Source organism: Ictalurus furcatus, chromosome 7, assembly GCF_023375685.1.
Source record: "Ictalurus furcatus strain D&B chromosome 7, Billie_1.0, whole genome shotgun sequence".
In the NCBI taxonomy this organism is placed as follows: Eukaryota; Metazoa; Chordata; class Actinopteri; order Siluriformes; family Ictaluridae; genus Ictalurus; species Ictalurus furcatus.
This window is the reverse complement of record NC_071261.1, coordinates 31,909,285-31,933,945: the sequence shown is the minus strand read 5'-3', so window position 1 is coordinate 31,933,945 and position 24,661 is coordinate 31,909,285. Positions and strand designations below refer to the sequence as shown.

The window sequence follows — 24,661 nt, the reverse complement described above, 5'->3', positions numbered from 1 at the left end:
TATTGTGCACTGTAGAAGGTGAAATCCTACTGATTCGTCTTTGTAGAATGTTGTTCTCAAAGTGTTGGCTTATTCGCTGATTCATCTGTTGGCAGATTGGCATTCCTCGACCCATCCTTGCTCTTGATGGATGGCATTTTTTGGAGGCTCCTTATATACTATGATTAGACGATTGCCTCACCTGTTTCACATCAACTTCTTATTTCAACTTGTCACATCGCTATTAGTTCTAAATTGCCCCTGACCCAACTTTTTTGCAAGCATCAATTTCAAATAAATGTTTACCTTAAAAAAAAAAAACTATGCAGTTGATTAGGTAAAAGATAAAATATCTTGTCTTTATACGCTTTTTTTGTTTAAATACAAGTCAAAGTACATTTACAAATCACTCCTGTTTGTTTTTATTAGCATTTTTCATACTGTCCCAACTTTTTCAGAATTGGGGTTGTACAATACGCAGTTAAATACTTACCTGCCCATCCTCCCGCATCAACAACAAAACAACACATACACACATACGTAATGACACAGTTAAAAGAATTGCGCCATTTCTCATAGAGTGGTGAGTAATGATAGAAAAACATAATGACGGATATGTCGAAGTTTTCTGTCAGGACGTGTTCATTTAACATTTAAGGAAAGAATGGAGTCTCAAGTGTCAGCCTTTGTAAGTTTGTAAGGGTGAATGAGTTTTCCACCTCAGTGAAGTCTTCAGAACAGAGGAGGTTACGCTTTGCGGTTTCTCAGTAACATGACATGGTGTGCTTTTTTTTGTCCTATTAACGTTGACGTGTCATTCGTTAATAAATTAAGAATTGGAATTGATGGTGAATTGGTGGAGGGGGCACAGTGGCTTAGTGGTTAGCAGTGGATAAAAGCGTCTGCTAAGTGAATAAAATTTCCAAATTGTCTGTAGTGTGTGAATGGGTGTGTGATTGTGCCCTGCGATGGGTTGGCACCCGGTTCAGGGTGTCCCCCACGACCCTGTGTAGGATAAGTATTATCAAAAATTAATTAAACACAAATAACACACCCACCCTGTCACACATCCACCTTCACCTTTCTGCCCTGCTGTAAACTACTTGCCCTTTTAGACATTTTTTATTTAAAAAAAAAAAAAAGAAAGAAAAAAAAACCCTCTACATCATGCAAAACGTTTTAATTTTCAGCCACCTGTGCTGATCTTAAGTCTGAATGTGCTGACCTAAGTTGGCTCACCGCCACAGTAAACCCCCTAAGAGAGATTATGTTACATTGCGCATGCGCGGTGGTTGTGCGCATGCGCAGTGCAGGCGGTTCAGCCAGGGACGGGGCGGTTGGTGTGTTTGTAATGACACATTTTGAAAGCACATTAACATAGTAACCAAGTTCGAGCTGGAGCTGAAGTGAAACTGGATACTTTTTTTTGCCTTTCTTCCTTCCTGCTCCATAGAAAAGTAGCTAAGATAATGAGATACAAGTTTTGTGCTTAAGACTGGTACACAGTTATGTAATAACAAGAATAATTTAAGAGTGGTTGAAAGAGAAACGGCGGTGGAATGCGAAGTTATCGACGGTGACGGTGGAATGTCGCAGAGCGCCGGAGCTCCGCAGCCTCCCCCGGGTCCGCCCTCCTCCTTCTCCTCCTCCAACTACTCCCACTCCTGCTCCTCTCTGCCCGGCCTGGAGGCCTCCGCGGCGGGATGCAGCACCGTCTTGATGGCGGTCAGAGTGACGGCGAGTCACTCCGGGATCCGGCCGCTGTGTCTGCCCGGCTGTGGGGATGAAGCTCTGCGGCTTCAGCTCAGCATGGACCCGGGGAAGGCGGGGGAATTCCGGCTGGCCCTGAGACCCAGCAGCGGAACTAACGCGGTAACCAAAAATCCTTTCATCTTCTCAAACAGTATCTCCGTTAATACATAAAAAAAGACTTGAACGTAACGGTTTTTAAAAGTTACATTTATTTCCGCTCGAAAAACTTGGTGTCACGTGATCACTGTGTTATTGTTTACAGCGTCGAGGCTGAAAGTTCGAATCATTACTGTAGAATAATGAAGGACAATAAATACCAGGAAATAACTTAATAATTTTATCTGTTTGTTATAATTCCAGTGCTGCCAACAGTTTTTAAAAAAACAAACAAACAAACAAACAAACAAAAAAAACAAAAGCAAAGAAGATATGTACATAAATAAATAGATAAAGAATGAAAAAAAGTGGCTAGTGACGTGTTCAAATATTTGCGAACTCAGACGTCATCGCAGTCGTGTCAGATTTGGATATCAAGAATGAGAAGAGGAGATCACATTAGAACAGAACAACACGAATGAGATTAGAACATTTCCTCTTCTTCTTCCTGGTAAAAATAATAGATTTAAAAATACTGTACATGTAAATGTCAGTGAAGGGGGTGTTAGTTTTTCCTGTGAGGTTCATAATCTGAGATCTCGCTCACACCTACATGAATCTTTTCTGTCAAGCTTTCTAAAATAATAATAATAATAATAATAATAATAATAATAATAATAAAATTCTGAATAGTTCACCATAAAGTAGAATATAGACACAGAACATGGGCTGTGAACTGTAAACTATAGGTCAATTAGCAGCAATAAGTATATCATATTCGTGTTTGGTTACATCCCTAATGTCCGTGTAGATATACAAAGGAACAACAGCTGTCCTTAAGTTCCAGTCATGTACCTTTTTAAGACTATTGGATATTTGAATAAAAATGACCTTTTCCCCCTTGCTAGTTCATGCCCCTTGTTATGATGACTCATCAGAATCAATCAGCTAAAAACCTTTTTCTTTCACCCTAGTAGCTCATTACAATACAATGACTTTTTGTATTTTGGATTACATCATCGTGCACAACGCACGCGTGAAAAAGGGGGGGAAAAAGGTTTATTAAATAAAATCTGTTCAGACCAAAACGTTCACGTTCAGAATATATTCAGTAGAATCTGACTTTTAGGACAGAAATGTAGGTTTGAATGCAGAATTTAGAACGGGTGTTTATTAAAAGAGAACAGGATGTAGCTTTTATATAAAAATGTGTGTAAGAAATAACTCTCACGACACCAAGGGGATGTAATTACCACCCCAAAGTATACTACAGCTTATACTACAGCTTGTACTACAGTGATTTACCAACAGTTACAATGTTTCATTTAGTAATTAATGATATGCCCTTCATTTGAACGATTTACAGTTAGATTTAATGTTGAGGAACGTCCAAGAGACATTAGTTTCAATTATTACTTACGTTATAGCTGTGATAAACAGTTATTCCCACACTAGCCTCTCTCTCTCTCTCAAAAAACACAAAGCACCATGACTTTTACAAAGTGCTGACACTGGAGACTCCTTCCATAAATGTTAATCAGTCTGTACAGGATTTCAGGATCCCTTTTTTGTCATTGTTGCTGCCAAAAACGCAAAGAAGAGTTTTTTTTTGTGCTGTCTTTGTGGAAAACTGCTCGAATTGGGGAAATTGCACTCGCATGATATTGCTTTGCACAGTCTTTCACAGCGATGTTTGTTGGTAAATGAGACCTTTTAGCTGTACTCATGTTCGACGCACATGAATCGACGAGAGCTTTGGCTGAATGCGCGTTGTGATGATGTCACATGACACGTTATGATGACGTCTGCAGATCCCAAATCTGTGGTAATTTAGAAAAATTAGCAAGCTCATCCGAATATTATGCCGTTTGCTTGATTTTGCGTTAATTTCCGTGATCACAAAATCCTGGCGGGACTGATTAAATAAACATCCTGACATGATCAGCGATTATATATTTTAATAGGAAATAAAATAAACTTGTCGTTCATGTTTTAGCCGGAACGGTCATACAAAACAATACACACACTTCCTGACCAATCAGAATTGAGAATTCAGCCACGAGTATTTATTCGGCGGTTCAGTAGAGTTTGTTAACACTCAAGATCAGTCACTCAAGATCACATCAAAATGTGCACTCAGGCTGTTGAACAGAATACTAAGTCAGTTGATGTCTCAGTGTGTGTATAAATAAGTTATGAAGCTGAGTTTTTTGTTGTTTATTTTAATTGAGAAAAGCGTCAGTCAGTTACAGCAGTTCGCACAGAGAGAACAACATGGTGCCACAGCAAGATGCCATTCTCAATGCAAACAATACCCTAAACAAGGCCATTGTCCACTCGCATCCTCCCACCACGGGCATAAAAGACAAACAAACAAACTACTATTAATAAGGGGGTGTTGTAAACAGGGGGTAGAGACTGTAGAAGTATGAGATAAGATAGCCATCTTTCAGCAGTACCTCTAATTGAGTATCTTTTTCTTTTCCAGTTTTAACAATGTCTTCGGGCCACTGAGATTCAGTTGGTGGTTTAGAGGATTTCCATAAACACAAGGATGTAAAAGCCTGATGAAGCTGAATTTCGGACATTAGCTTTGGTTTATGCGTCGAAGACTGAAACAGTTTTAAAAACTGCAACGAAAAAGACTTTTTCTTCATATTTTCTTTGTTAATATGGGATTTTTGTGCTGTATACAGCTTTAGGGGACAGTCGAGCGATAAACGAGGATTTCTATGAGGAAAATAATTTACTTCAGATGTGATTGTTGATTGTAATCTTGTTCATGTTCGTTTAGACCTCGTTCACGCGCTGTTCATCATAACGCACTTATTACGCAGTCATAACTCCTAATTCTCAACTAAACCTCAGACAGTGTCTAAGATTGAAATGAACTAGTAATCAGCAAGCACTTTGTCCTTAGTTTGTCTTTGATCAACAGTTTCAGTGTTTTATTGATGTGAGATTATTGTTACAATGAGTCTCTTGTAAATTTACGCATGTCTCTCTTTTTTAACCCTTTCCCTCCCCATTAGTCCATCGCGGAGTTCGATCTCAGGACGGTGCGCTACGAAGTCAAGACACCACGGAGTCACGAGCTGATCCTGGCCACGCCCCCTCATGACCGTATCACCTTCAACTTCCGCAGAGAACAGGAAGCGCAGGCCTGGGCCACCGTGGTAATGTCATCACTCCGCGAGGCCCATCGAGGTGAGACCCACTGTTGCACTCGTTGTCGGACGATTGTCCTCCATTTGTAATCTTTAAAATCCAATATGATGTCGCCTTATTACACAAATTGTTCTGGTAAACGCTCTGTATCAAGGTGGCATTTTAATGAAGTACATCCTGAATATCTATATATTACGTTTCCTTTTTGAACGTCTTCATTATGTGTTTGTGTTTATGTCAAATAAGTACAGATTCTGTGATCTCCAGCTTATTATAATGCACAGAAATGGTTTAACACCAAACTCAGGGCATTCTGAACCAAGTGCTGTATTATTATTATTATTATTATTATTATTATTATTATTAATAATAATTACATTTTTGTACTGCTGCTTAAATTGTAAGAATTTATATAATTCTCTGGTTCACTCTTCACCTTATGCTGTTTTCTCTTAATGGTCAAGTAAGTTCTTACTCATTCAAACTGACTCTGTGTGACTCCTCCCCTCAGTGGCCACTGGTTGTCCTGCAGATGATGGACAGCTGCTGCCTCAGCCCCTGGTTGTACAAATGCCCGCCTCACTGTCCAGCACGGGTACGTCCTCGCCTCCTCTCCTCACTCTCTGGTTCCAAACAAAGCACAAAAGTCTCACTTGTGCATTGTGTAGATAAAAGAAAATCACCTACTGTCTCTCATCCCACTGCTCCGCATGCTCACTTTCTCCCACATGAAAATATTTTCAACAGGCTGGATTAATTTATTCCAACTGCAGGTCAGCTGTTTAGATATAAATTGTCAAAAAGTTATAGCAGTCAAATAATGTCTTAATTAATGTGCAGAATGTTCTGCGCTTGTGCTTACTGAACAAACGGCAAGAAAAATCATTTATCCACTGGATTCTATATTAAATCTTAGTTAGATGACTTTCCCACCTTGCATCAAGTCTTTCATGACTGTGACACACACACACACACACACACAGACACACACACACACACTTCTCTTTTATTGTTTGTTTCTTGATTTTCTCTTCTCTTTTTTCTTTTCTCTTATCTCTCTGTTCTTTATCTCTCTATCGCCTTCTCCTGTTTCTCTCTCTCTCTCTCTCTCTCTCTCTCTCTCTCTCTCTCTATCGCCTTCTCCTGTTTCTCTCTCTCTCTCTCTCTCTCTCTCTCTCTCTCCTTCTCCTCTCTCTCTGTCGCCTTCTCCTCTTTCTCTCTCTCTCTCTCTCTCTCCTCCTCCTCTCTCTCTCTCTATCGCCTTCTCCTCTTTCTCTCTCTCTCTCTCTCTCTCTATCTCCTCCTCCTCTCTCTCTATCGCCTTCTCCTCTTTCTCTCTCTCTCTCTCTCTCTCTCTATCGCCTTCTCCTCTTTCTCTCTCGCTCTCTCTCTCTCTCTCTATCTCCTTCTCCTCTCTCTCCCTCTCCCTCTCTCTCTCTCTCTCCCTCTCCCTCTCTCTCTCCCTCTCTCTCTCTCTCTCTGTCTGTAGAGGAGTTGTGTACGGAGCTGGTTCGGGCTGTAGAGGCCGGGGATGTTCAGGCTGCGTCTGTGTGTGCGGAGTCTCTGGCTCTTCAACACACACCGCTGTGCATTCAGCCAAATCACAAACACTACACCAACAAGGAGATCAGGTACAAAACAGAAACTATCTAGATGTCCTTTGTCATATATATACTTTATATATCTCCAGGGGCGCTGGCATGCTGGTGTATGTGAAGAAAATAATGTCACTGTGCTGTAATGTGTACGTGACCAATGAAGACTCATTATCATTATTATACTCATACACACACACACACACACACACTATTTATTCTTTCATCAGTTATTTAAAGTTAGTTTCTCTTCTCTGAGGTTGAATAGAAATTCCTTCAGGCTGAGAGCACGGACAAGAACGTTTGATTAACGTTTACACTTTATACGTAATTTTATACATTACACGTCTAGGATTAGATTACTTTGCATTTTATTTGAATTGTGAGGGCGTTTTATTATTTACACATTTATATTCATGCTTTTTATTTTGACGGGTTAAACATTCATCGTCTCCTTGCTGGTGAATGATGGCTTACTTAAAACTTCATTTTTAACTAATTCATGGTGGGAAATAGAAACGGGTCATTTCTCGCAACGTTTCTAATTGTAGAGAGTTTGTACATGATGTGAAAAGTCGGTGTCGATGTTGACGTTCTTTCTGTTTGTCCTGTAGTTTGTCAGTGGTGCTGGAGGACGCGTCCTCTTCCTGTTGTGTCACGGTTAAAGTTTTCCCCCACGCCACGGTGGCTACTCTGAAACAGCAGGTGAGCACGGACGAGTCTTATCTTATTATAAAGCAAGATTTGAATAAGGAAGTGTGTTTAAACTTGTTCAGAATGGGACACAAACCTGAAACCTGAAGCATTACATTATTCTGTATTAATGGTTCCTACAATTTTCCCTCGACTTACCCGTATGAGTTTGTCTGTATCTTCGCGCCAATTTCCCACCTGCTCACTCCCACTGCTGCTTTTTTTCTGCGTTCTTGATAGAAATAAATAAAAATAAATACTTTCCGATGCTGTGACCAAAATGTACTTCTTTCTATAAAAAAAATAAGAGATATTTGATTTCCTGTTCTGATAAAATCTTCCTTCGTATTACACGTTTTGATATGCAAATGCTCATGATGATTAAATGACTATGCAAATTAGTCTATGACACCATCAATCAACTTCTACTGACTTTTTTGAGCACACGTTCGCTACTTTCCCCTGAAAACACTTGGCAACACCGTGTCTGAGTATAAAACTGTAAATGTGTTGGCCAGTTAAATTAGAAGATTAGGCCAAATTTCATTTCTCACGGAGAAGCACCTTATAAGAAACTTAAACAACAGCAATGATGAAGTAAAAATTTAATTACATTCTATCACCTTTTTTTCCTGTCTGATGGATAAAGTGTGTGTCTCTCTCTCTCTCTCTCTTCTCGCTCTCTCGCTGCTGTAGGTGTTTGTGCAGTATGGTTTCCATCCACACGTCCAGCGCTGGGTCATCGGGAAGTGCCTGTGTGCCGACTCTCGCTCTCTGGCGTCCTACGGCGTGCAGCAGGACGGAGACACGGCATTCCTGTATCTGGTGTCCCGACAGAGGCGACAGGTTCAGGAGAACCTCCCACTCACTCCCACTTCCTTCTCTGGGGACACACAGTCTATCGGCAATGGGCCGGAGGGAACGCTGAGAGCCTACAGCACGCTGCCCACCAGACTGCACCCGCACCACAACAGCGCCGGTGTGTGTGTGTGTGCACGTGCAGAAGCAAACTCTCACACATGCCTAGGAATATTCATAAGCTAATAATATATATAGAGAGAATGTTATATTAATACTTTAGGAATAATTGACCTGTTTCCCATTGTGTGATTATATATATATATATATATATATATATATATATATATATATATATATATATATATATATATATATATATATATATATATATATATATATATCTTCTTTTACTCATTTCAAGCTTAAAATTCTCCTGTTCTGTGGGCTGAAACTTTTTTGCTTGTTTTTAGAAATAAATGCCTGAAATTAGCAAAATGATCTGCCAATGGAACAAGACAACTTAAAGCTTGAAACGAGTGAAATATCTTAAAATAGGCTTCATAATCTTATTAACTTTATCATAATCTCATACTGCGAAGTATTATATCCCAAATGTATCTTACTGAAATTTGTCTATGTTCAAGATTTTTCTTGCCAAGTCATAATTTTTTTGAAGTGACAACATTATCAGATTGCCCGTTTAATCTCTTGACCTTTGACCTTTCAGGCAGTCGTAGTTTGGCCGGGACAGAGAAGTTGGGCTTGTGTGAAATCCGTGACCTGATTAACCTGGAAATGCCGCAACTGAATGAAGCCCTCTTACCCGGCAGATCTAACACACAGGTACACACACACACACACACACACACACACACACACACATACAATCGCATAGACGCTGATAAATGACAGATTAGCAGTATACTTGTTCTGAATAACACCATTATAACTCTGAATTCAGATATTGTAGTAAGTTGTTTACCTGACCACTTGAATAACCTGATTATAATTGGAACTCATTATAATAATAATAATAATAATAATAATAATAATAATAATCGGCTTATTTGCATTCTTAAATGTTATCCTGACAAAATAAAGAAACCCCTGCACAGCCTCTGCAGTGTTGTAAAAGAAATAAACACTCCACGATGTGCTGCTTTTCATCAAATCATCAACAATGTTGTGGTGTGATGAAGCAGAATCATATATTTAACAGCGTTTAGTTATATTTAATGCTGCGGAACGTCCATGAAACAAGTTGGTTCCTATTCTCACGTATCACTCTAGCAGCTATAAACGGTTGTTCCCTCACCAGCCTCTCTTTTTTCCTCTCTTAAACTCAAATCGTGAAGACTTTCCCATATCAGAAACTTTACAGTTTCAGCTTTACCTCTGACTGTTACAAAGCGCTGACACTAGAGACTCCTTCCATGAGTGTCTACGTACAGAAAACGTCACCATGCCAGCAGTTCTACATCTTTTGTTAAATAACAACACGAGTTTTTAATTCTTAGATGATGTGGAACGTCCACCGTACGTGTCCCTGTGAACGAGCTGTTACTATAGAAACGACCAAGTATTAGATTTACAGCTGCACTACTGTCAGAGCTGCTGTTATAGAACATTAATCCGCACCTTCTGACCAATCAGAATCCAGAAACCAACACCGCTGTTGTGTGCGTGTGTGTGTATATAACATATAATAGTGTGACATTAAGTTGTATGTGTAATAGCATTATTTTGCCTAGGACTATACCCTTAATACATACGTTTGTGTTTGTGTGGGTGTGTATATAGCTGGGTTGGACGTGTCCGTCCTGTACGTACATTAACAAGCCGACGCGTCCCGGCTGTGAGATGTGCAGTGCGGACAGACCCGAGAGTTACACGGTGCCTGGAAGCTACAGACCCGATACACTGGAACTGCGACGCATCCAACAGGAGAAAGAAGCCATCAGACAGTACCAGCAGGTCAGACATCTCACACACACACTCTCACACACACTCACACAAGCACCTGCTGACCTCATACTTCCAGCTGTAAACAAAGACGTATATGTAAAAGCTAAATATATTCTATTCGTTTCAATAGATGACATTGGCATTCTCTTTTTATTACAGGAATTAAAATACGATCTCACAAAATATACATAATACATGACCAGACATTTTAAATCACATCATCACACAAACAGACGCGCAGTCGGACGGTTTTCATTCAGGACAGGGACAATGCAGGTTGACGAAACAGGTTTAGCCTTTTTTGTTTGGACCAAAACCGAAACGTACGCAGACAAAAAGTCTTCCATCTGAAGTTTCTTTCTTTAGTTTTGCGCTTGTGTTAAGTGACTAACGTCGTGAGCAAGTAATGCGAATTTATAGCCACCAGTTTAGCGCCTGTCTAAATCATCATACACCTGCCTCAAAAGACTCTGAGAACAGTTTCATAAAATAGAATAATAAGTGTACATTTTTTTGAAAGAATCCTACATTATCAAACAAATTACTTCTAGCATAAAATTAAAAGACTTTAGGCCACGCCTCCTACTGAATCCGATGCTGTGTGTAGGGACACAAAAGAAGAAAGGTGGAGCTGTGACTGTTTTTATTGCATGATCGTAAACTGGTAGCTATAAGGTTTTTTTTCTTACTTTATAATAAAAAAAGCACCTCATAACTTGAGAAATAAAAATGATCAAATATTTTTTTAAAAATTCAACATAAAGAAGACGCTTTTCTCAAGGGCTAAATTGCAGGCTCAGCTAGAAAGATCGATTTCTTTTCATTTACAAAAGTTTCTTTGCATCTCCAGGCAGTAGCATATCTAATGCATTATGGGATGGCAGGGTCTCAGGCTATGATTGGCTCTCCGGTTTCACGCTCTTCTCTTCTGTCTGGTTTTCTTTTAAAGGAGAAAGGGAGGAGGGAGGAGCTGAGGGCCAGCAACTCACTACAGTACAACCTCGACCAGGACTACTGACACGCGCACACACATACACACACATATGTACACATCACACATAGTCCCTATGCACACATTAACACTTGAAGAAACTTGAATGTCTACTGAGACTTAAAAAAAAAAGTTCTCACAGGAACAAAAACAAGACTTCACTATAACGGGAAAATCCTCAGTGCACGTCTGCACCGGACGCCTGAGGAACACACACACACACACACACACCAAAGACTGTATAGTTACTGCAGTTGGGCTGTGTGAACACTTTGTGCATGCCAATCTCATCTATTGTACTTCAGCTGTAATGCTAAATTGGCAAACCCAGGAATGAATTATTACTTAATGCTCAAGGACACTTGATGCTTCTCACTTATTATAAGCAATTTTAGCATTTTAAGTGACCTTTTCCTTTAAAGCACTTCTAATCCTCAAAGCACTTTTGTTTACACTGACGGTATGTATGTATGTATGTATGTATGTATGTATTTTGAAGTTTATTCTTGATGAAAACTCCTCTCAGACACCTTTACAGGACCGCTTTCTGCTCTGTTAGCATGATAAACTGAACTAAAGTGACTTTTATTAACTGAATGAAGAAAATGGTGCTTGGTTTGGTGTGTATATAGCTATATATGGACATTCTCATAGCTACTATTAATTTAATCGCAGAGAATATGAAAAATGTTCAATTATGGGTTAGCTTACTAGTAGCTAGCTATTTTGGGGGTGTTTACAGATTGCATATTTATGAATATTTGCATATATCCCGGCACTCTTGCTTCCCATTGAAACATCCACCTCGGGTGATCCGATCACAGTTGGATGGTGTTAAGCACCGGTGTGAGCATGAGCTCGTCCTGGAGTCTGCCTCATTTGATTTTACAAAGTGCTGACTCTGGGTGTCTTCACTGAAACCTTCACCGTATCAAAGTTTTACTTCGGTATACGACAGCACATTTTTAATCCGTTTATTATTAGACTTCGTTTATGTGCAGCTTCCACCATACAAGTCCCTGTGTAAGTTGTTGCTATAGAAACACTAACGCTGATAGAATGATGGGACGAGTGCATTAATATAAACCTGTGATTTGCAGTTGCACTTTGGTCAGACCGGTCAGATTCGAGAACACAACAATGCTTTTGTATGAATATTTGAGATCCCAATTTGGCATTCAGTCAGAGTATTAAGCATTAAGTATTAAGATGCAGAGAGAAGATTTACTCGAGTAAAAACAGCATGTCTCCCTATTGAAACTTATCTTCTGAATATTATTTACGTACTATATTACTTAAAAAATCTTAAGTGCCTGCACCAACAACACTGAAGGAAGACTTGGTTAAATATGTTATGCATAGAATTACAACTGTAAATGAGCCCAGAAATACCGGCCGTAAATGGCTCTATGTCTCAGCTGTCCACTTGGCATCGGATCATCTAAGGTGGATATTAATACCATATTGTGAAAAAAAATGAAAGTCTCACGGATATTTATTTTGCTGTGCTAACTTCTATCTAAATGGGTTTGAGCTAATGGCATCTGCTAAATAATGTAATGTGAATGTTAATGGTGCAAGGCTAATTTAGTAGTTTCTTGGGCACAAAGCATTTTATTATTCTAAATAATATGTTTAGAATGAGACAATCAGGGATGCATATTCATGACACTGACTTTTAGCCACATGGAGAATGTACACTGACCCCTGGTATAAACATGAGCCAGTACAGTACCATGTGATGCAGTACAGTAAAGATATAAAGCGGGTTTCTCCTCTCTTAATCCTGTGCACTGTGATAAACTCAGTCATGCTCAGGAAGGGTAGAGTTGTTAACTGACAATTATACAATCATGAACATATGCAGTATAGTGAGGGCTGGAAGTGAAGAGCCTTGTTCTGCATTATATCTGGATAATATCTCACTATGACGTTAATAAAGTAATGAATTTGATTCATTTGCCATGCTAAATATATACTGTATGAATTAAACAAGACCGTTTTCATTCTGTTTACTGTCTCACTGTACAGTGTTGATTCTTCCAGTGTTCCTGAAAGGAAGATTCTTATGTCTATAGTAAATAAAGTAAACGTGCGATGCAAACAGGAAGTGATATCTTGTATCTCGATTACTTTTTCACTGCACATTTCAATATATAGGATATTTACTAGCATATTTGTGTCTCTTTAACTATTCTCCAAAATAGCATTTAGTAGTGTGGATTATGTTTGGTTGTATACATTTTTTTGTGTGTGTGTGTATGTGCAGGTGTAAAATGTACTTGTAATGGAAGTCTAAGGGTTGAATTCCATATATCAGTGTTTAAAATATGCTAGAGTTTTATTCAGATTTTCAACTTAAAAAAGTACAGTAAAATTAGTTCCAGATTCTGGGCCCCAATAGACATTATGTCTTTTTATGTTTATTTTCTTGACTGCTGTTGAGTCAGTTGATGTAGTCGGAGAACTAGCAGGGGTAGATGGAGAGAGATATATGTTCATTTTACTGCTGAAGTCCTATTCTAGTGAAGTGTGGTAGGATATTGGGGTAAAATAAAATCGCATCTCCTCATTATTCAACCCAGACCTGTAGACTTTAGCTCATACTCACAACCTGGCTAGTCTCCATGACCAAAAATAGCCCAAAATCTGAAACTGCACAGTGCCAAAAATCTAAATATGCCCCTTCGTTCCAAACCCTGTACATAACATTGTAACTGTCTTAGCTAAATTATTTGCAATATTTACAAAGTAACATTTTATTATGCTCCATCTGTAGACAGATTTTGTGTGCTGCTATTTTGAAATGTTATTGTGAGTCTCATTCAAACAAGGTACATATAACTGAATTCTATTTATATATTTTTTGCACTAGAGAAGGAGTTCAGCAATATAAATGGACAAAAACAATTTCTGCCATTTTACCTCCGCTAGTTCCTCAACAACATTGAGTGATCCTGACTCAGTGGAACAACATAATACAAGAAAATGAACATGAAAATATAGAACAAAGATACACCTGATGGTTCATTCAAGATCATAAAATGTTCTTGTATTATTATGGATATTGTCATACATGAAGCATACTGTAGCTATGACAATAGATAGTCTACTCAATTCAGCTTTACAGTATTGGTATGATGTGTCATTGTTTAATTAAAAAAAATTAAGCATTGTGGTATAAGAGCAATAAAGCACTATGATGTGTATGTGTGGATGTTGGTGTGTGTAGGCACAGGAAGCAGAGCGCAGGATGAACTATGCTCGGCTGGTGGAGGTGGACGGTCAGGAGCTGGTGCCGAACGCAGAGAGCATTGAATGCAGGATTTGTTTCTTGCAGCTTCAGTCAGGAGAGGGAGTCCTATTGCGTGAATGTCTACACTGCTTCTGCAGGTAAGAACATAAAGTAGATGACTGATGGAGAGAGGGAATTGTTGGCAATTGTTGATGTGTTTGGACTTGTGCATAATTGGATGGCTGGTTGATGGATGGTTGGAGGACAGTTCTCACTGTTGGACGGTGGTGGATGGGTGATGGACAGGTGGTAGATGGTAGCTAAATGATTGCTGGATGATGAGTGGTGGGAGACTAGTGGATGATTGGAAAATGATAATTGGATAGTTGGTGATGAAGCAATAATTGGTGGTTAGTGGTGTAGGATTGGTAGAAGGTTGTTGGACTGTTCATAAGAATGGTTGATTCTAGTTGATGACAAGTGTAGAATTAGTGGAAGATTGGGCGACTGGATGTTAAGTGGATAACTGGTGGGTGGACAATGGATAAGTGATGATTATTTGGTGGATGATTGGTCAGTGAATGGTCACTGAGTAATTGATGGATACTGGTGGATGGTCAGTGGGTAATTGGTAGATGACTGGTGGATGGTCAGTGGGTGATTGGTGGCTGACTGGAGGGTGCTCAGTGGGTTTTTGGTGGATGACTGGTGGATGGTCAGTGGGTGATTGGTGGATGACTGGGGGATGCTCAGTGGGTTTTTGGTGGATGACTGGTGGATGGTCAGTGGGTGATTGGTGGATGACTGGAGGATGCTCAGTGGGTTTTTGGTGGATGACTGGTGGATGGTCAGTGGGTGATTGGTGGATGACTGGTGGATGGTCAGTGGGTTTTTGGTGGATGACTGGTGGATGCTCAGTGAGTTTTTGGTGGATGCTCAGTGAGTTTTTGGTGGATGATTGGTGGATGGTCAGTGGGTGATTGGTGGATGACTGGAGGATGCTCAGTGGGTTTTTGGTGGATGACTGGTGGATGGTCAGTGGGTGATTGGTGGATGACTGGAGGATGCTCAGTGGGTTTTTGGTGGATAACTGGTGGATGGTCAGTGGGTGATTGGTGGATGACTGGTGGATGGTCAGTGGGTTTTTGGTGGATGACTGGTGGATGGTCAGTGGGTTTTTGGTGGATGACTGGTGGATGGTCAGTGGGTGATTGGTGGATGACTGGAGGATGCTCAGTGGATTTTTGGTGGATGACTGGAGGATGCTCAGTGGGTTTTTGGTAGATGACTGGTGGATGGTCAGTGGGTGATTGGTGGATGACTGGTGGATGGTCAGTGGGTTTTTGGTGGATGGTCAGTGGGTGATTGGTGGATGGTCAGTGGGTGATTGGTGGATGACTGGTGGATGGTCAGTGGGTGATTGGTGGATGGTAGAAGGTTGTTGGACTGTTCATAAGAATGGTTGATTCTAGTTGATGACGTGTAGAATTAGTGGAAGATTGGGCGACTGGATGTTCAGTGGATAACTGGTGGGTGGACAATGGATAAGTGATGATTATTTGGTGGATGATTGGTCAGTGAATGGTCACTGAGTAATTGATGGATACTGGTGGATGGTCAGAGGGTAATTGGTGGATGACTGGTGGATGGTCAGTGGGTGATTGGTGGCTGACTGGAGGGTGCTCAGTGGGTTTTTGGTGGATGACTGGTGGATGGTCAGTGGGTGATTGGTGGATGACTGGTGGATGGTCAGTGGGTTTTTGGTGGATGACTGGTGGATGCTCAGTGGCTTTTTGGTTTATGACTGGTGGATGGTCGGTGGGTGATTGGTGGATGACTGGTGGATGGTCAGTGGCTGACTGGAGGGTGCTCAGTGGGTTTTTGGTGGATGACTGGTGGATGGTCAGTGGGTGATTGGTGGATGACTGGAGGATGCTCAGTGGGTTTTTGGTGGATGACTGGTGGATGGTCAGTGGGTGATTGGTGGATGACTGGTGGATGGTCAGTGGGTTTTTGGTGGATGACTGGTGGATGCTCAGTGAGTTTTTGGTGGATGACTGGTGGATGATTGGTGGATGGTCAGTGGGTGATTGGTGGATGACTGGTGGATGGTCAGTGGGTTTTTGGTGGATGACTGGTGGATGGTCAGTGGGTGATTGGTGGATGACTGGTGGATGGTCAGTGGGTTTTTGGTGGATGGTCAGTGGGTGATTGGTGGATGACTGGTGGATGGTCAGTGGGTAATTGGTAGATGACTGGTGGATGGTCAGTGGGTGATTGGTGGCTGACTGGAGGGTGCTCAGTGGGTTTTTGGTGGATGACTGGTGGATGGTCAGTGGGTGATTGGTGGATGACTGGTGGATGGTCAGTGGGTGATTGATGGATGGTCAGTGGGGAATTGGTGGATGACTGGAGGACGATCTGTGGGTGATTGGTGGATGGTCAGTGGGTGATTGGTGGATGACTGGTGGATGGTCAGTGGGTTTTTGGTGGATGACTGGTGGATGGTCAGTGGGTTTTTGGTGGATGACCGGTGGATGGTCAGTGGGTGATTGGTGGATGGTCAGTGGGTGATTAGTGGATGACTGGTGGATGGTCAGTGGGTGATTGGTGGCTGACTGGAGGGTGCTCAGTGGGTTTTTGGTGGATGACTGGTGGATGGTCAGTGCGTGATTGGTGGATGACTGGTGGATGGTCAGTGGGCGATTGGTGGATGACTGGTGGATGGTCAGTGGGTTTTTGGTGGATGGTCAGTGGGTTTTTGGTGGATGACTGGAGGATGCTCAGTGGATTTTTGGTGGATGACTGGAGGATGCTCAGTGGGTTTTTGGTAGATGACTGGTGGATGGTCAGTGGGTGATTGGTGGATGACTGGTGGATGGTCAGTGGGTGATTGGTGGATGACTGGTGGATGGTCAGTGGGTGATTGGTGGATGGTCAGTGGGTGATTGGTGGATGGTCAGTGGGTTATTGGTGGATGACTGGAGGATGCTCAGTGGATTTTTGGTGGATGACTGGAGGATGCTCAGTGGGTTTTTGGTAGATGACTGGTGGATGGTCAGTGGGTGATTGGTGGATGACTGGTGGATGGTCAGTGGGTGATTGGTGGATGACTGGTGGATGGTCAGTGGGTGATTGGTGGATGGTCAGTGGGTGATTGGTGGATGGTCAGTGGGTTATTGGTGGATGACTGGAGGATGCTCAGTGGATTTTTGGTGGATGACTGGAGGATGCTCAGTGGGTTTTTGGTAGATGACTGGTGGATGGTCAGTGGGTGATTGGTGGATGACTGGTGGATGGTCAGTGGGTGATTGGTGGATGGTCAGTGGGTGATTGATGGATGGTCAGTGGGGAATTGGTGGATGACTGGAGGACGATCTGTGGGTGATTGGTGAATGACTGGAAGATGGTCAGTGGGTGATTGGGGGATGACTGGAGGATTGTCAGTGGGTGATTGGTGGGTGACTAGAGGATGATCAGTGGGTGATTGGGGGATGACTGGAGGATTGTCAATGTGTGATTGCTGAATGACTGGTGAATGGTCAGTGGGTGATTGGTGGATGATTGATGGATGACTGGTGGATGGTCAGTGGGTAAGTGGTCAGTGGATGACTGGTGGATGGTCAGTGGGTAAGCGGTCACTGGATGACTGGTGGATGGTCAGTGGGTAAGCGGTCAGTGGATGACTGGTGGGTTGGTGGATGACTGGTTGGTGGACTGTTGGGTTGTTGATGGATAGTTAATGGGTGATTGGTGGATGATTGATGGGTGATTGGTGGATGGTCAGTGGGTGATTGGTGGATAACTAATGGATGGTCAGTGGGTAAGCGGTCAGTGGGTGACTGGTGGATGGTCAGTGGGTGATTGATGGATGAATGGTTGATGGTCAGTGGATGACTGGTTGGTGGACTGTTGGGTTGTTGATGGATAGTTAATGGGTGATTGGTGTGTGATTGATGGGTGATTTGTGGGTGATTGATGTCTGATTGGTGGATGATTGATGGGTGATCACTGAATGGTTGGATGATGATTGGTTGTTTGGAGGAATGCTAAAGAATGCGTGTATTATATTGTATTTTCTCACTAATGCTTATTTATTGGGTCAATATTAGACCTTCTGACCACATGACCACATCAAAAATATATTTGTGTCTGTGTGTGCGCGCGTGTGCATGTGTGTGTAGAGAATGTTTGCGTTCGGTAATCCTGCTTTCAGAGGATCCTCAGGTGGCGTGTCCCTACAGAGACGAGGCGTATGCATGTGACTGCACACTGCAGGAGAGAGAGATCCGTGCTGTGAGAACTCTTTCATTCAATTCTACACAACTACACAAATCTTTACACTCTTGCACAGCTCTGTTTTCTTTTCTGGCAATCTGTACAAAAATGCCAAGACTTTACCAGTTTTATTTAGCAAGCAGGTTTTCTTATATTTAGCATCTTCATTTAACACAGCGCAGAGTTTAATTCAGACATGTTCTGTATTTTAATCCATAGAATACATGTAATACATCGAATCGTTTGAGTTATACTGACTATACGTATAAATAATGTGTTCTTCACTTTTCACTCTCATGTGTGTTTGTCAGCTGGTTTCAGGTGAGGAGTATGAACGCTGGCTGCAGCGTGGGCTCTCAGTGGCCGAGTCGCGCTGTGAGGGCAGTTATCACTGCGCCACCACTGACTGTCCAGGTTGGTGCGTGTATGAGGACACGGTCAACACCTTCCACTGCCCTGTCTGCAACAAGCAGAACTGCCTGCTCTGCAAGGTAATTCTCTCTCACACACACAGCTGATTAGAGCAACATCTACAGTGCTGTATAAAAAGCATTTGTCCCCATCCTGTAGTCTTCTGTTTTTTGTGTATATCTCATACTAAATTGTTTCAGAAATTAAAACAAAATCTAAGATAAAACAAAGGCAACCTGAGTAAACACAAAAAATGTAAACAGTTTTTAAATGATAATGTTATTTAATGAAGCAAAAAAGTTATCTAATACCAACTGGGCCTGAGTCTGAATTCAACTTGTATGAGTTCTGCCAAAACACACTTTGATGATCCTCAAACCTTTTGGGAGACAGTTCTGTGGATTGATGAGTAGGAAGTGGAACTTTTTGGAAGACAGGGGTCCCATTACACCTCGTGTAAACCAAACACCGAACGCCACAAAAAGAACATCATACCTACGGTCAAGCATGGTGGAGGAGTGTGATGGTGTGGGGATGCTTTGCTGCTTCAGGTCCTGGGCAACTTGCAATAATTGAAGGAAACATGAATTCTGCTCTCTACCAGAAAATCCTAAAGGAGAATGTCCGGTCTTCAGTCTGTAAGTTGAAACTCAAGCGCAACTGGATTATGCAGCAAGACAATGATCCAAAGTGTAGGAGTAAGTTCTAGTCCTAGAAGTAAGTGAAAGACTGATCTCCAGATATCGGAAATGTTTGGTTGCAGTTATTGCTGCTAAAGGTGGCACAACAAGATTTTAAGTTTAAGGGGGCAATTAGTTTTTCACATTGGTGATAGGTGTTGGATAAGGTTTTTTTTTTTTGCTTCAATAAGTAAAAGAAATAAATAGGGAAGTGGAAGCTCGGCGGTTAAGACGTTTTGTGTTTACTCGGGTTGCCTTTGTTTCATTTTGTGTTTCGTTTGAAGCTCTGAAACTATTTAGTATGAGATATACACAACAACAGAAGAAAGCAGGACAGGGCAAATACTTTTTCATAGCACTGTACTGCTACTTTAACTTTTATCTGCAAAAAATATATAATTTAAGAGCAAAGCTATTAGAGAATATATTTGATCATATTTAGAGAGGAGGATGCAAATGTCTATATAAATGTCTTAGTCTTCTTCATTTTGTCTTAAAGGTATGTAAACTTTCACATTTGACTGTTTTTGTCATGAATCAATTTATGATATAAGAAAAACTTCACAAATTTAAAATATGCTTTCTCTCTTTCTTACTCTCTCTCTCTTTCTTACACACTCTCTCTCTCTCTCTCTCTCTCTCTCTGTCTCAGGCAATTCATGAAGGGATGAATTGTAAACAGTACCAGGACGATCTTGCTGCTCGTGCCATTAATGACATCGCAGCCCGGAGAACGAGGGACCTCCTGAAGGTCACACACACTATTTTTTATTTTTTTATTTTTTTATTTTTTTTTTACTGGGCCTTTAATTGTTTTGTTGTGGTGGTTGTTGTTGTTTTTGTGTGTTTTATTTAACCAGCTGATTAAATATGAACCAGATTTATTAATTAATTGAAAATTGGACTTGCACAAGAGTCAGCAATCACTTGTTCTTCATTGGCTTTGGCCAACTATTTCTTCTTCGCTAGCAAACGTATCTGACACAGAAGCAGATCATTAGCATATAACACTGTTAACTTTTCCCAGATCATAAATAAATCACTATCAGAGATGTAGCACAGCTAGCTAACAACATATGAGTCTGATTTTACTCCTATTGTTAAATAGAAAGTCTTTTTTTTTCACCAGGTAACAAATGCTTTACGTATACTGATAGCATACGTTTACACTCGTGCAGCTGTTGATACAGTGCTGTCATATTTCATGATATCATTTCATGATTATAATTACTAATGGTCCTTTAAAAAGGACAAATCAACCATCACTGCCTCCATGCCCTTTTTTTAATCTGTACATTAAGTTATTATCTACTATCACATTGCATCAGAATGGTGTGGATTCATTTCAGTATGGTTTTGTGCAGGAATCCTGTACCAGAAAATATTTCAAATCAGAATAGATGCACAGTCTGGCTTGAATAAAAACAGAAACTTTCCAGATCATGAAATAGTTTCTTTTTATTTCACAGTGTTAATTCTCTTTACATTGTCTTTCTTTTTGTCTGTCCATGGAACAGACTCTGGTGAGGTCCGGCGAAGCGATGCACTGTCCTCAGTGTGGAATCATCGTGCAGAAGAAGGAAGGCTGTGATTGGCTGCGCTGCACTGTGTGTCACACAGAGATCTGCTGGGTCACCAGAGGGCCGCGCTGGGGCCCCGGGGTACAGAACCGAACACGCGCTTGCTTAGAAATTCAAAAACACCTAATCCATGTGTCCATGTAATCTATATAAACGTCCACTAGCTTCACCTCGTACTTTCATTTGTTTTGTAATTCAGCAGTTTTATAATTCTATAATTCAACAGTGAGACTAAATTCAATTCTATTTAATTCAATTCAACAGCTACCTGAACAGCTCCCTGCTCACTATATGGCCAAAAGTATGTATACCCCTGACCAATCTCACCTAAATTTACTATTGAACATCCCATTATAGTTCGATTTTGGAGCGTGAACGCGTGGCTGGGAGGATTTTAGCATTAGCGAAGTTGTGACCATTACTGATGTGGCGTGAGGAGGCGTGGGGTGCAGTCGGCGTTCCAGTTCATCCCAGGGGTGTTCAGTGGGGTCGAGGTCAGGGCTCTGTGCAGGACACTCGAGTTCTTCCAACTTTCACAAACGATGTCTTCATGGAGCTCGCTTTGTGCACAGGGGCGTTGTCATGCTGGTACAAGTTTGGGCTTCTTAGTTCCAGTGAAGGGAAACTGTAACGCTACAGTATATAAATACATCCTATACAATTCTGTGCGTTCGACTTTGTGGGAAAAGTTTGGGGAAGAACCACAGAGGGGTGTGATGGTCAGGTGTCCATATACTTTTGGCCATATAATGTATGCTCACTACACAGGGTATAACAGTGATGTTGCAGACACTATGGTGTGCACTTTATTAAAATATATATATATATATATATATATATATATATATATATATATATATATATATATATATATGAGAGACTTCAGTAAGTGACTTTCTACATAAATATGAATCAATGAAGTCTTCATGTGATGATTATTTCATTTTGGATGTAAACTGTGTGTCTTTTGTCACAGGGTCCTGGAGACACGAGTGGAGGCTGCCGCTGTAATGTGAATAAACAAAGATGCCACCCAAAATGTCAGAACTGCCACTGAGAGAGAGAGAGAGAGCAAGAGCAAGAGCACCCTGGATGAAAACCAATAACAATGAAAAGCCAAAAAAAAAAAAAAAAGACTGAAAACAAAAACCAAAGCAGAATATCTTTAACTTTCATGAATCATGATTAAGTTAAACATACTGGATAAAATGCACTTTTTTATGTCTTACTCCCAGCAATATTACAAAAGTATTAAAAATATTAATATACACAAGTGCCTTATTTTATAAACCCAGCTGTTTTTCAGGGTGCTACATTTTCACATGGATTTATTTATAGATCCATAGTAACTCTTGTGTGTTGAACTGTTTTTCTTAACAAACAAAACCTTACCATATTATTTAATACGGAAATAAAACATCATGATCTATTATTCTTATAGAGTTTTAACTGTAAAGACAAAGCATGGAGGTTTGGCAACATGGCCGCAGCTACGGTGACAGTTGTGTTCTACTGAGAATGACTGTTCAGTGCCTTATGTTGGAGGTTTTGTCTAGAATGTAAACATTCTTGTATGACCTTTATATAATTTATTCTACATTTCAAGCTATCACTGATCTGAAAACAAACAATAAACATTTCCACATGATGAAACTGATCAGGGAGTGATGATGATTTCCTTTATTGTCCTTAGTGTTTCTGATCAATAATGAAGCTTTGATAATGATTTATACCACATCATATATGTGTACCACATATATATGTGTGTGCATATAAGTGAAAAGGCCGAATAAATTGACCTAACAATGACGTTTTTGATGACGCGACCAAGTAGCCTAGCAACCAGAGTGAGACGAGGAGAGATGAGGGGGCGCGCGCATGCACGAGCTACGTGCACAAGTGCTCAGAGCGCATGCTCTTCGGATGTTGACAACTGTGACATTGTTTACTGTGGACACATGCGTTTGTTTTGTTTCTGTTCTGTCTCCTCCCTGTTCTGTCATTGGTTGTTGTTCGAGGGTGTGGCTTTATTGTTTTCAGCTGCCAGCGCTTAGCTGATTATTTTCGGGATATATACCGCTCACGCCCCTGTACACCTCGTACAGTATTCTGTCACGTCGTGAGAGCTAAGGGAGTAGAGCATGGAAGCAGGTAAAGACAGATTTATTTAATTAAGGGCAGACAGGCCAAGTTTTTCCATTTTAGTGTATCCATACTTTATATCTTACCTGCGCAAATAATAATAATACATGGGTATATAAGTATGTCTAGGTTGTTATGAATGTGCTCCTGTATGTGGTTTTCTTAGTTTGTCCTACAGTTTAGTGCAAAGTTTGTGCACCCTCGTTTTCATGTTCCACAACTATTTCTAAATACATTTCACTCGAGACTCTAAACATCTCTTCAGCTCTCATGCTGCTTACTGAAGGAGCACCAGACAGAGAGAGAGAGAGAGAGAGAGAGAGAGAGAGAGAGAGAGAGAGACACACACAGAGACAGGTAGAAGGAAGAGAGCGACTGGTGTAAGGAGTGAAGAAGAGAGACCGGTGTGTGTGTGTACTTATGCATCAGAAGACTAAAGTAAGTCTGGACTTGATTGGTTCTTGGATCAGATCTTATAGTTTGCATGCTGCACTTCTATATCTGGAAGATACTGTTGAGGTTAATCTGGTCTGTCTTCGTCCAGTGAGATTCATATCTGACTGCCTGCATTAAAGTTTCTAAATTGCCTTATCCTAGCTGTCTTGTTTGTTTTTCTAATGCACATCAGTTTTTATGGTTCTGTCTATACAGCTTCAATCATTCTGTTCTGGTTAAAACCTCCGTCTCTGAAGCATGGCCGTGTTTGTTTCTGTACATCAATCGGGTCTGAACACTTATTTTTAAAGCGCAATGATCGAAAACTATTATATTTTTACATTATTTTTAGAATTTTAGTTTTGTTTTTAAATCAGCTTATTTCATTCACTTGTTTATTTTTGCATTTTTTTTGGGGGCGGGGGGGGGGGTTGGTTACTGTATCCTTGGTATTGTGATGCGTTTCATGTAATTGATAATTAAAAACAGTCGCTGTGCCTCGACAGACTCTGAATTCGGTGAGCTCACAGCACATCATGAGCCACTCGTTAAAGACCCTGAAATCACGGACGCCGCTTTTCAAGAAGACGAAGAAACCTTCGGCCAGGAAGTCCACGTTCCTGCAGTGTCTCAGGCTGCGTCTCACCAAGCCGCGACTCTTCTCTACGGGCTTCAGGACGTCTTCGATGCAGGAGAGGTCTGGCTGCTGCCAGGGCTCGTGGCTTTCTAAGGGGGCTGAAGATGGATTCGACTTCTCCTCTACTTCACGGCCTGAACTCGCTCACGTCCTCGTCGTTCTTCTCCTCTCTCACTTCCCGAAGATTCCACCGTGTCCTCACATGTCTTCTCTAATCCTCTTT

The 24,661-nt window shown here is 41.0% G+C and overlaps 1 protein-coding gene across 1 annotated transcript; it reads left to right on the top strand.

Annotated features, from left to right (window-relative positions):
• Positions 1–1,306: 1,306 nt before the first annotated feature.
• shrprbck1r (sharpin and rbck1 related) lies at positions 1,307–22,881 on the top strand. Its single transcript, XM_053629830.1, has 14 exons — positions 1,307–1,851; positions 4,860–5,034; positions 5,507–5,590; positions 6,485–6,626; positions 7,205–7,295; positions 7,980–8,262; positions 8,812–8,927; positions 9,885–10,058; positions 14,273–14,433; positions 18,460–18,571; positions 18,865–19,044; positions 20,297–20,395; positions 21,162–21,305; positions 22,201–22,881. The coding sequence occupies exons 1-14, from the start codon at positions 1,567–1,569 to the stop codon at positions 22,279–22,281; spliced, it is 2,127 nt and encodes a 708-aa protein (XP_053485805.1). The 5' UTR covers positions 1,307–1,566; the 3' UTR covers positions 22,282–22,881.
• The last annotated feature ends 1,780 nt before the right edge of the window (positions 22,882–24,661 follow it).

What these genes read in the sequence shown, in the direction of transcription:
- shrprbck1r (XM_053629830.1), top strand. Translation starts at nt 1,567, where the DNA reads ATGTCGCAGAGCGCCGGAGCTCCGCAGCCTCCCCCGGGTCCGCCCTCC. An exon ending in TACACCAACAAGGAGATCAG is followed by an intron (nt 6,627 to 7,204) that starts GTACAAAACAGA and finishes TTTGTCCTGTAG; the next exon opens with TTTGTCAGTGGTGCTGGAGG. An exon ending in AGAACTGCCTGCTCTGCAAG is followed by an intron (nt 19,045 to 20,296) that starts GTAATTCTCTCT and finishes TCTCTGTCTCAG; the next exon opens with GCAATTCATGAAGGGATGAA.